Below are 13,454 nucleotides of genomic sequence, written 5' to 3'. Positions count from 1 at the left end.
TCAAGAAGGGTCGCAGGGAGGAAACTAAAGGCCTGTCAGTCTGACCTCAGTGCTGGGAAACGTCATGGAACAGGTGATCTTGAGTGCTGTCATGAAGCACATGCAGGAGAATTGGGTGATCAGGCCCAGTCAACATGGGTTCATGAAAGGCAGGTCTTGCCAAACTAACCTGATTGCCTTCTATGATAAAGTGACCTGCCTACTGGATGAGGGAAAGGCTGGGGATGCAGTCTTCTTGGACTTCAGTAAAGCCTTTGACACAGTTTCTCACAGCATTCTGCTTCAGAAACTGTCAGCCTCTGGCCTGGGCAGGCGCACACTCTCCTGGGTGGAAAACTGATTGGATGGCCGGGCCCAGAGAGTGGTGGTAAATGGTGTGAAATCCAGCTGGAGGCTGGTCACAAGTGGTGTTCCTCAGGGCTCAGTGCTGGTTCCAGCCCTGTTCAATGTCTTTATCAATGACCTGGATGAGGGGATTGAATGCACCCTAAGCAAGTTTGCGGATGACACTAAGCTGGGTGGAAGTGTCGATCTGCTGGAGGGTAGGGAGGCTCTGCAAGGGATCTGAACAGGCTAGACCACTGGGCTGAGTCCAATGGCATGAGGTGTAACAAGGCCAAATGCTGGGTCCTGCACTTGGGGCACAACAACCCTATGCAGTGCTACAGACTAGGAGAAGTCTGGCTAGAAAGCTGCCTGGAGGAGAAGGACCTGGGGGTGTTGGTTGACAGTCATCAGAACATGAGCCAGCAGTGTGCCCAGGTGGCCAAGAAGGCCAATGGCATCTTGGCTTGTATCAGTAACAGCATGGCCAGCAGGTCCAGGAGGTTATTCTCCCTCTGTACTCGGCACTGGTGAGACCACACCTCAAATACTGTGTTCACCTCTGGGCCTCTTCTCCCAAGTGTCAGCGGACAGGACAAGAGGGAATGGCCTCAAGCTCTGCCAAGGGAGATTCAATCTGGATATCAGAAAAAAATTTTTCACAGAAAGGGTCATCGGGCACTGGCACAGGCTGCTCAGGGAGGTGGTTGAGTCACCATCCCTGGAGGTGTTTAAAAGAGGAGTGGATGAGGTGCTCCTTTCTTATTCCTGTGGAAAATATTACTTTGCATGCAATAAACAAGCTTTCTTATGCATATTTATACTCCTTTTTGAAATTAGATATCTCTCTTAAATTGCAGTCAGCTGTACAGAATGCTTCTAGTGTAAAATAGTTTTATAACTTAATAAAATAAAATACTTGGTGAATACTAAATTTTCAGGTGTTCCTTTAACTAGCTTTGATGTCATGCTTTTACAGATGTGTTTAATATCATGCTTTTACAGATGTGTTTAATACAAGGTAGTTCTTAGTGTTAGTATACTATCCCAGATCTGAATGCAGTTCTATGAAGTATGGCTCTACTGTAGGCAGATTGTTGGAGCCCCATTGACTTCATTTGGGTTGTTGTGGGAATTGAGCATCTGCCCATTTAGATCTGGACTTTTTGCCTCCTTGGAATGGAAACATTCCAGCCAGTGTAGTGACTTTGAACATGGTAGCTGTTCTGTCATGAACAACGATATTTAGAATGATTGATCCATTAACTGCAGCAAGTCCAGAAATGTCTCCTATTAACAGGATTTTTCTAGCTGCAGGAGTCAGGTTTTGGTTCAAAAAACACTGTTGACTTCTTGGAGTTTAACAGTGGTCCCAGAGTACCAATTTTAGCATGCCTGCCACATCATGATCCGGATAGTATGAGTGCTGCTGTAGTAATGGTCTGGGGTGTTCCTAGCAAACTCTGACAAGTCTCCAAAACTTCATGGACTCTAAAATGACCTACAATATACTGTCTATTCTTGTAGCCTTGTTAATGTGGGCATATTAACAAGTATTTGTGAAGCCTAAATTTTTAGTTACTTTTATGCTTTGTTTTGGGGGCTTTTTTGTTTTATGTTTGGAACTTGTTCTTAAACCACAAAGACGATATTGCTGTATTCACTTGAAGCTTTGTAGAGGCTTTTGGTAGACAAAATGTATCAGACCAGAGTCCTTATTACTGGAAAACTGACCTTATTGACTACAAATTCCTCAGGATCTTAGTTTTATGTTTCATTGAAAAGTCCTTAACACTGGTTCAGCACTGCCAGAGAGGAAAGATTGCTGTCTAATGAATGAACAACACTTCCTTGTGTTTTTCTTGTGATAAGATCACTGCCTGACATGATATGGCATTAGGCAGGTAAAGCTATGTTTTCCTGTGTCTCTTGATGGTAGACAATGAGTGAAAGGAGAATAAAATCAAAAGTTCTGAGAAATCTTGTTCTAACCCTGTTTGCAGCTGACTTATTAGGCATTTCTGAGAAAATGTATTACAGAAAAATTATCACTGTTCCAGATCGTTCTGGACCCCACAGAGATTTATGCATAATTAGGTGGACAAGTGATTGGGTTGTGAGGTCAAATTTCTTTTAAAGTCAAAGTGCTGATTCCGTGTATCTTTCTAACAGAATCACTAATTTTAATTTGTAAAGATGTGAATTCATATAAGTTTAACTTTCTGAGAAATTTATTCTGTGGAATAAGCAGGGCTTTGGAGACCACAGTGCAACAGTTTTGTTTCACTATATCATTGTTAACGGGGTCAGTGGAGTGTATAATGGGCTTTTAAAGTAGCAATGGTTATATTCTACTGGAAGGTTAAATTATATCCATGGCCAACAGTGCCAGTAATAAAACGTTTTGTGCACTGAATTGAATGTAGAGGAGAGGTAACATGGAACTCTGAAAATTTGTTTTTTTAAAACCAGAATAAAATCTGAAACTTGGAGTGTGTTTAAACAGTGGTAAATCAAGGGAATATGAGGAAGGAATCACTACAAAATGAAAACAATGTTAATTTTGTGACATTTAATAAACGATTTAACGAAACTGTAATTGTAAATGAAGTAACATTATTGAGTTGTCAAAATATGACTTTCTTTTGTATCAGTAGGTTTTTCTTTAAATGTTATGCTTTGAGAATGTGAAGGTTGAAAGATGAACAAAGATGCCACCCTAATAATTCTAAATTTTATGTCCACATTGTCGAGTAGATGGATTTTGACTATTAATTTGGTTTTGTATGTTTTCTCTGTGTGATATTTGTGCATTATTAGATGACTAGACTGGCCAAGGCAGACCTGTTACACTTGCCTGAGTTAGGCATTGTTTGCCATGCCACTAAACCTGCCACCAACTGAAACCTTCATGGGAAAAATGAGATCGAAGTCTGGCCTGCTGAAGATGGACGCCCTGTCTCTGTTTTTATTTTATTTTGCTTTCTTTCCATTGTTTCTTTTATTTTTCTTTTATTTTTTCCCTTTTTTGTTTTATTCTGTTAAATCTCTTTCCCTTATACTTGTGAAATGGTAATTCAGTTCTGAAAAACTGATGTTTTGTAAAGGGTTTGCAGTGTTTCATTTTGAAGTTGATCTGAAGCTGCTTGTGGATGGTATACACAGAATTTGGAATATGATTAACTAAGTTTTACACTGAATTATGGATAAATTTGGTTTGGAATACATTTAAACATCTAAATTCAACTGACAAGCACATTGTGTCAGACTGGAATAGTGAAAAATATATCAGTATTAAGATGCGTTCTTTTCATATATTGTTTCATGAGTTTATCTTGGAAGAGGTCAGTTGAAACTTTCTGGAGAAATTAATGTTACAAAGTAAAATCATGATCTTTTCTATTTTTCCTCTTCTCAGCATAGTTTTATTTCAGGATGCATGGTCTGTTTAAAAGGCTTTCTATTTATGTCTAACATGAAGGGTGTAAAATAATTATTTCTGATTTTGAACTGTCATGAATACTGAATGTCATTAAATATTTGTTTGCTTCTGATGAAAACTTGCTCCTGTGAGGTCAGCGGCAATAAGATTTCATCCTTTTGTTTTTATAATTTTTAGAAAATCTGTTTACCACTCCGAAGTACAAATGCAGCCTGAGGTTTTGGTTGGAATGTCTTATATGAGGCACATTGAGAGTTAAAAAAAAATTTAAAAACTCATCTCACAATTTCAGAAGCCCTGGCAGTTCATGGTGGAACGATTGAGAAAGTTCTCATCCCTAAATGATGATTTTTCTTTCTTGTGAAATGGAAGCCCTGAAACGGAAGTGTTGGACCAGGTGGTGTTGTTTTGCAGAATCAAACTCTATAACTCTCTTAAGGGTTATAAAGTAGGTATGCGTTTATTCGCTGGCAGGTGCAAGGGGGTAATCCTCCTAACTCACACAGTATGGTCTAACAAGCAGATAGTTATAGTGTAAAGACATGCCTATTCATAAGCGCCTATTACATATTCATGACCTTTCCCCGCTTCTTATTATAATTAGATTTGAGAAGCTTCTCCCATACTCGCGCAGGCGCAGTGTCTCCTGGTGGTCGTGGTCTGGGGCTCAGGACTGAAGTAGCCTTCATCTTCCTCATGAATCATCCCTGAACCCGATCTGTGCGCAGGCGCAGTCTCATCCTGGTCAAGCTCTAAGACTGCAGAGACAGGTGCAGTCAGCTTTCTGCTGTTGTTCACATTCCAGCTTTCCCTTATCAGTGAATGTCTGTGAATGAGCTCCTCCCTTATCAACATCCAGAGTCTTCAAGGTCTTTACTAGCAGACAGTGCGTACTTCAGTGAGCTAAGCCTTCTAAGTTTTTCTAACTTTTCCCCTATATCATATGCCTGCACATCAGTGTGTCTAGTCCTCAGATATTGCTCTTTCCATTTAGCTGCATTGGGACCAATTGGTTTAACTGGTAATTCACCAGGCTGTGAACCACAGCTGGGAAGAGCTCTGCTTTGTGATGTCTGTTGGATTTAGCTGTGCTAGTTGAGGTAATTACCAGTAGTTCTGATCTCTTTAATCTCTGTTGCTAAATCCAATAAGAATCACAAATTGGATAACACAGGAATTATTTTATTTGTATTTGTGCATTTTCCATTGATTTAAAATGGTGGGAAAATAACAATTCCTTTAATTATGTTTCCAGTAGATATGATCAGAAAGTGCTTTTTAAAAAAACATACCTATTGCTGAAGCAGTTTTTGGGGAGGTTAACTACGTAGTTTCAGTACAAAGAGTAGGAAATTAATTTCTTCTAGGCATGTGGAGGGGGATAAAAATACTGTGATTAGTACCTGCTTAACACAGACACTTTTGTTCAGTGTTTAGCAAAATGGATTCTGGTTTGGACTAGGTTGACTAGGGCTCTTAAGCACTTTGCTATAAAAAAAAAGTAACAATTATAACTGATATTTAGGAGAACTGTACATTTCTGAAGAAGCGTAAGGTATCTAGGCAATGCAGAGAGCTAATTTACTTTTGCTTCCATATTCCTTTGCAAAGTGAAGATTAAATAAATAAATTATCATTGAATCTATAATTTACTAAACACTCATAAGCTTCTAAGAAATATTTCTAAGGATGTGGTATTATAGAATCATAGAATGGTTTGGGTTGGAAGGGGCCATGAAGGTCATCCAGTCCAACCCCCCTGCAGCGAGCAGGGACATCTTCAACTAGATCAGGTTGCTCAGAGCCCCATCCAACCTGACCTTGAACAGATGTAGCATATTGATTTTGTCTGTTTTCCTTACTAGAAAATAAATATCTTGACCTCATTTCCATTCAGCTTTTAAATACCATGAATTTTAAAAATGAAAGACTTATTCTTAAACTAAAATGTTGTAATTTCTCATGTCATTATTCACATGTTTTGTTGTATCTTTGTGGGCTTGCATTCCTTTTATAAATAATTTCATGGAGATAACATTCTAAAACTTGAAGGCTGTAACTCATGAGGTTATTTGGGCTCACATATTAATTTGTTTTTCAAAACTGTCTGAAGAACAGGGAACTAAATTTGCAAGCTATTTCAGTTTTGGTTGGGTTTTTTATCAGCCACAACAGTTTATTTTCTATAGAATTATTAAAAAGTTTGACCTGGTCTTAAAAACTAGAGGGAAATCTTTTGAAAAGTCAATATCTCTGAAAGTACAGGCAAATTTTCAGGATTCTGTCTGTAGAGATACAAGTTCCTCATTCTCAAATAAAATAAACAAGCAAATCTTTGTTTGTGGCATGGAACTGACCAACTAGACTTTGTATTTAAAATAAAGTATTACATTGTTGAGGGACCAAAGTATTCTGGAAATAATGCTGCTATCTTTATAATTTAGCTATGCATGTTATTCATTTTTTAAACTGCTTTAATAGCTTACTTAACTGAAAGTGTTCAGAGGATTCCTTAAGCAACCTTTGAACAAATGAATAATTCCAATTATTTCAGTAAGGTGACTCATATGCTTAAAGTTTAGGATTATATTTAAGTACCTTTCTGAACTTAACTCCCTGTCTGTTTAGTTATGTGCATAATTCAGTTCCTTTTTAAAAGGGCTAAATGCATTAATCATCTCTTAAGTTTATCTGGTTAAGTGTATATTGAACTGGCTGTATGTAATTGCATACTTAAATTAGGCATATGCTTATGTACATTACTTACCAAGGATCTAAATCAGAATCCAGATGCACCATTTCAGGAGCCATTTCTGCCATTGGATTTACTTGAGTCATGTCTGTTGATCTTGTAGAAACCTGTATGAGTATCCAGTTAATTGCAAGATGCTGGCAGTTCAAGATAAGGTCTGGTTCATCAATCATTTGAAAACATTTAAGTATTTTGATTTTCAAAAGTACTGGTATATTACTGTATGCCTAATCTGCACACACAGTTGCTGGAACTGTATATTTGGAAGCATGTTAATGAGCTACATAGTAGGCAGGATGTGCAGCCAAATACCTAATTCTCATGAGCAGACAGGCAAATCAAGGACACCCCTCATTGCATGCCTAACTTCAAAATGAGACCTGTAAAGAGTGCTGAACATTGTGACGATGACTCAGATTCATGTATGTTTCTAAAAAAGCCCTGGAGGACGTAATTGCACAGTTAATTCCTAAGTGCTAATTTCCTATTTTTCTCTTTTAGATTGCAAAATCAAGTGGTTTGTTACATGTTAAGGAGCAAGGTGCCTCAAAACTTAACATAAATAAAATAAATCTAAATAGGAGGCATGAGGAAAAAAAGAGTACTGTTATTTTATCTTTTCTATTCTACCCATGCTACATATAAATTAATTTTCATTTAGATTTGTTTTGTCTTTTGGTCATATCCAGCCGTAATCCAGTCCTTGCTGCAGATCTGTACAACAGATTTGCAACACTTTTGTCTTCTTTTTATTTTTTATTAAAGTAGTATGATTCCTGTGGGGTTTATTGTAATTTGTATAGCTAAAATTGCACAGTGTTTTCAAACTTATATTTTGGTTTTTTATAACAAAATATAATATTTTTTAAATCCTTTAGTTTTAGGGGTTTTACAGTTAAAATATATGCAGTTTAAACAAAAGAAGTAAAAGCCACTGGCACAGTATTTGTATATACCTTGACTTTTAAAGCAATATTTAAATAAAAGCATTTGCTTTAATTAAAGTGCATGGGGTAATACCAAAGGGCTCAGTTGGATAGTATATATGCAGTTACGCTACTAATTTTGAATAGATAATAGATACCTAGTATAATTAGAACTTGCTTTCTGTAGTTTTTCAGTTTGGTGTTTAATGTTTGTACCAGTTTAAATCCCATTGTATTTCAAATTTAATACAAACATTTAATTGTATTTGTAATTAACTATTACATCTTTTGATTTCATTTAGCAGTGTAATTGTAACTAACTCTGAATGAAACCTTAGTTTAGTTCAGATTAGATATTACTTAAACTTTTAGCATGACAGGGGATATAGTATGGTTGAAATAGTAGTGGATAGATATTTTAGGAACATATATGAGGTCCAACACAAAAAGCCCCCCAAGACTGACCCCATAGCTCAGGAACCAAGAGTGGGAGGAGAGAGACAGAGATGGGTGTAGAACATGTTCTAACCTGTCACAGTGAGACAAGGCTCAACTCAATCGCTTCACTCAGTACGTGTGAATGTGTGTTTAGACATTTTCTTACCCTCGGTTGGAGAATGTCAGTGTGCCAGCCCACAACGCTTTGTCCGTGAAGCAGTTTTTAGCTAATAACAACATTTCTGTGCTTGAGCTCCCACTCTGTTCACCAGACCTGTCTTCCTCTTCCCAAAGATCAAGTCGTTGCTCAAAGGAATCCATTTTTTGTCGGTAGAAGATGTGAAAGCAGAACTGACAGTTCCTTTCAGAAAATGATCTGCGAAATCGCTTTGAATATTGGCAGCATCATATGCAGCCGTGTGTCAGCTCAGAAGGGAACTATTTTGAAGGTGATCGTAGTTGATTTTCTGAATTTGCTAAATAAAAAGTTACAGGCACAGTCTTGGGGTTTTTTGTGTTGGTCCTTGTCGCTTGCGTAGATGATCAATTATGATTTTCTTCAGTCTCAGTAAATGTAAAGCTAATTTATCCAAGTTTCAGATAAACTGAGGTGACCTAGAATGTAAGACAGTACAAATATGATATTTTCTGCCCTCCCCTCCTTCACTCACAACTTTACTTGTAGTATGTCTTGTGTGGAGTCAGAATAGTTTTTATTTTATTTTTATTTATCTTTACATCAGAAGTAGGTAACACCAGAGGGGGGAAAAGCGCACTAATTCAGTTAGCACATACTTTGTTCCTTTCCCCTTTCCCTCTTTTACTGGTTTGGTTAATTGCCATTTCTGGGGATTAAACTTTAAAAAATGTTCTTCTTTCTGTATCTGATGTTCTGTGTGCTATTAGTGATGCAGCCAACACGAACGGTTGTCATGTGTAAAACAACTTTTGATCACCGTGAAAACATTGCCCTGGGAAAGCGTCCATGCTTGATATCGTTTCGTTCATGAACATTAAGTTTCCAGTACAGGTGACCCATAGCTCAAAGTGTTAAATAATTGTGTGCATTATTCAGTTTTTAAAACAATAATCCATTTATGTGATTGGTAGTCTTTGAAGTTGTACTCACTTTTGTTTTTCCTAGTAGAGCAGGGTAAAAGGAAATGCTTATGTTCGTATTTGTTTCTTTGTAAGGATCTGATAGATAGATTCATTCTTATTTATTACATTTTTAAATGCAAAGGTAATTGTAAAATCATAGAAAGAGTAACATCTGTGTAGTGTTCCAATTCTGTGTAACACTTTAATTTGCTTCTTCAGGAAAAATCCCGGATGAAGCCAAAGCCCTTTCTCTGTTGGCGCCTGCTCCTACTATGACAAGCCTGATGCCTGGTGCAGGGTTGCTTCCTATACCTGCACCAACCCCTTTGACTACAGTAAGTAAAATTCAGTCCTTGTTTGATTTCTGGTTTTCCTCTGTACTCAGTAGCCTTTCTGTGTTCAGAGAACAAGAACTATCTGATCCGTGGATGTTATCCTCTTATATGCTAAATCAGTGAGGATTTAGCTGTGGTGCCTCTTTTGAGGGTAGATCATAAATGTCAATGAACTATCATTCCTGGCTGTTTCTTTCAGATTCTTATTTTGCAAAATAGTGGGTAAATACTAGTTTTGGTTGTGTCCATATTAATTGTCCCTTCCCTAGACCCATTAATTTGATCGAGTGGCAGTGCTATCCACCTCCTGAAAATTTGTTAAAACATAATAGTTAAATTTGACACAGTCCTTCAGAATATTAAAATGCTACATTAGAGTGCTTTTACTTGATATCTCTATGACAGGGCTTTTGAGTGTTAGCCTAACGATGTTTTTACTGCAAAAAGCATAGGAGCTAGCGGCTGCTGCTTCTGCTCAGTTCCCTTCTGTCTCTCTAAGCCTTTCTTGATATCAAAAGGCTGCTGTGCCCTGTTCAGAGAGAATTCTGGAAATAGTAAATCCTTCAGAAACATTGAGTTTAATGTCACTAACTCCGTGTTATTTGAAGATGAAAGTCCTCAGACTTCCAAACATATTGCAGGATTGTGAGTATCGATGTTACTAGTACCATCCTGGAATTTTGAATTAAGTGTGTCCTGTGGATTCCCAAACCTATCTGTTTTCACCAGAAACATTACATCTACTCTCATGTTCTTAGCTGATGCTGATCAGTGTCCTAAAAGATATGAATGTATTCAGTGTTTTGCAGAATCAAACTCTATAACTCAATTAAGGGTTATAAAGTAGGTATGTGTTTATTCACCGGCAAGGTACGAGGGGGTTAATCCGCCTAACTCGCTCACTGTTTTGTTTAACAACAGCTACTTATAGTGTAAAGACATGCTGTCACATCCCGGACCCACGAGCCACACACTTGTGTCTGGGCCTGACTGGGATGGGGAAAGTGGATTCGTTTGTCTGTGTGGTGATCCAGAGGCCAATAAGGTCACTCCCAGGGTGAAAATCAAAAGCAATATTAACTTCTGGCTCCAGCAAACAAACACATCAAGATACTGGGGCGCACAGCCGGGACACGAGTGTGCAACTACCCAAAGTTACAGAAACGAATCCCCAAACACAACCCAGTTCACTCGGATCCGATCCGACACGCACACCACCCAGCTTAGTGTCATCCGCAAACTTGCTAGGGGTGCACTCAATGCCTTCATCCAGGTCATTGATAAAGACATTGAACAGGGCTGGACCCAGCACTGAGCCCTGGGGAACCCCACTTGTCACTGGCCTCCAGCTGGATTTCGCACCATTTCCCACCACTCTCTGGGCCTGGCCATCCAACCAGTTTTCCACCCAGGAGAGTGTGCGCCTGTCCAGGCCAGAGGCTGACAGTTTCTCAAGCAGAATGCTGTGAGAAACTGTGTCAAAGGCTTTACTGAAGTCCAGGAAGACCACATCCACAGTCTTTCCCCCATCCAGCAGCCGAGTCACTTTATCATAGAAGGCGATCAGGTTTGTTTGGCAAGACCCGCCTTTTGTGAACCCATGTTGACTGGGCCTGATCACCCGATTCTCCTGCATGTGCTTTATGATAGCACTCAAGATCACCTGTTCCATGACTTTCCCTGGCACTGAGGTCAGACTGACAGGCCTGTAGTTCCCTGGATCCTCCCTGCGACCCTTCTTGTGGTGAGACCGCTCCTTGAATACTGTGTTCAGTTCTGGGCCCCTCACCACAAGAAGGATGTTGAGGCTCTGGAGCGAGTCCAGAGAAGAGCAACAAAGCTGGTGAAGGGGCTGGAGAACAGGCCTTATGAGGAGCGGCTGAGAGAGCTGGGGTTGTTTAGCCTGGAGAAGAGGAGGCTGAGGGGAGACCTCATTGCTCTCTATAACTACCTGAAAGGAGGTTGTAGAGAGGAGGGTGCTGGCCTCTTCTCCCAAGTGACGGGGCACAGGACAAGAGGGAATGGCCTCAAACTTCACCAGGGGAGATTTAGTCTGGACATTAGGAAAAAATTTTTCACAGAAAGGGTCATTGGGCACTGGAACAGGCTGCCCAGGGAGGTGGTTGAGTCCCCTTCCCTGGAGGTGTTTAAGGCACGGGTGGACGAGGTGCTGAGGGGAATGGTTTAGTGTTTGATAGGAATGGTTGGACTCGATGATCCGGTGGGTCTCTTCCAACCTGGTTATTCTATGATTCTATGATTGTATGATTCTAAGATGAGGGAAGGGGTTTCGGCAAGCACATCCACCAGCTCCTTCAATACCCTTGTGAGGATCCCATCCGGCCCCATAGACTTGTGGGTGTCTAGCTGGGCAAGCAAGTCTCTAACTGCCTCTTCTTGGATCATGGGAGCCTCATTCTGCTCCTCTAGCTGTATATTATCCCTAGTCCTCCTTTTATTGTTAATATATTTATAGAAAGATTTTTTGTTATCTTTCACAGACTTGGCCAATCTGATTTCTAGTTGGGCCTTAGCCCTCCTGATTTTTTCTCCGTACAATCTCACTTCTCTCCTGTAGTCCACCCAAGATTCCTGTCCCATCTTCCAAAGTTCATAGACATTCCTCTTCTTCTTGATATCTCTCAAGATCTCTCTGTTCAACCAAGCTGGTTTTTCCCCCACTGGCTTTTCTTCCGGAACATGGGGATGGCTTTCTCCTGAGCTGCTAGGATTTCGTTTTTGAAGAGCAACCAGCCCTCATGGGCTCCCTTGCCCTTAAGGACTGTCTCCCATGGGACTTTGCCAATCAGCCTTCTGAAGAGATCAAAGTCTGCCCTCTGGAAATTTAGTGCTACTGTCCTGCTAACCACCCTCTTCACTTCACCTAGAACTGAAAACCCTATCATCTCATGATCGCTTTGTCCTAGGCATCCTCCTACTGCCACATCCCCCACAAGGCCTTCTCTGTTCACAAACAACAGGTCTTAGGAGGGCACCTTCCCTTGTCAGTTCGCTCACCAGCTGTGCGAGGAAGTTGTCTTCACAGAATCACAGAATCACAGAATAACCAGGTTGGAAGAGACCCACCGGATCATCGAGTACAACCATTCCCATCAAACACTAAACCATATCCCTCATCCACCTGTGCCTTAAACACCTCCAGGGAAGGAACCTCCTGGACTGCTTCCTTTCTGTTGTATTGTACTTCCATCAGATATCTGGAAGATTGAAGTCCCCCACAAGAACAAGAGGCATCAATGTAGAGACTATCCCCAGCTGTTTATAGAAGAGCTCATTAGCTGCTTCTTCTTGGCTGGGTCCATCACACAATCTACCTTCTTGTGGGCTCCTCTGATTCTAACCCACAGGCACTCAATTTCCTCATCACCACAATCTGGCACAACGGTATCCAAGTCCTCTCTTACATAGAGGGCTACCCCGCCTCCTCTCCTACCCTTCCTGTCCTGCCTGAAGAGTTTATATCCCACCATAGCTGCACTCCAGTTATATGAGTCATCCCACCACATTTCTGTGATGACAATGACATCATAGCCTCCTTGCCATACAACAGCTTCCAACTCCTCCTTCTTATTCCCCATGCTGTGTGCATTGGTGTAAATGCACTTCAGCTGGGCTGTCTAACCTTCAGCCCTCATAGAGGGAATGGAGTTTATTCCCAATTGCCTGGTCATTGGGGTAGCTAACACCAGATGCCAGTATCTTCCTTACTGTCCCCAGGTGTAATCCCCCCCACTTGATGCGTGGTGATGCACTGATGGTCCTCACCAGCACACCACCTCCGAGTCACCAGTGCCCCATTTCCAGGCTCACTTCCAACTAGACTGGTCTCATCCCCCTCCACTATCACATCTAGTTTAAAATTCGGTTAATGAGCCTGGCTAGATTTTTAGCAAGGGCTTCAGCCCCACTAGGAGACACACGTGTCCCATCCCTAGTAAAAAAGCCTGGGGGTGCATGGGCCACCCCATGATCAAAAAACCGAAGCCCTTCTCCTCACACGAGGTTCAGAGCCAGGCATTAATCAAATTCTTCTTCTTGACTTCCTGCTCCTCTGTATTTATCATTGGAATGGAGCTAAATACTATCTGAGCCCTAGAGTCCTCCATCATTTCCCT

The 13,454-nt window shown here is 40.5% G+C and overlaps 1 protein-coding gene across 1 annotated transcript in view; it reads left to right on the top strand.

Annotated features, from left to right (window-relative positions):
• Nucleotides 1-13,454, top strand: part of LOC138733774 (splicing regulatory glutamine/lysine-rich protein 1-like) — a 74,101-nt gene that overhangs the window by 15,028 nt on the left and 45,619 nt on the right. The window contains exon 3 of the mRNA XM_069881267.1: nucleotides 9,203-9,318. Coding sequence (XP_069737368.1) covers nucleotides 9,203-9,318 — 116 coding nt within the window. The remainder of the gene's footprint in view (nucleotides 1-9,202; nucleotides 9,319-13,454) is intronic.

This window comes from Phaenicophaeus curvirostris (genome assembly GCF_032191515.1).
Source record: "Phaenicophaeus curvirostris isolate KB17595 chromosome W unlocalized genomic scaffold, BPBGC_Pcur_1.0 scaffold_34, whole genome shotgun sequence".
NCBI classification, from domain to species: Eukaryota; Metazoa; Chordata; class Aves; order Cuculiformes; family Cuculidae; genus Phaenicophaeus; species Phaenicophaeus curvirostris.
The sequence above is the reverse complement of the archived record's forward strand: the minus strand, read 5'-3'. Positions and strand labels throughout refer to the sequence as shown.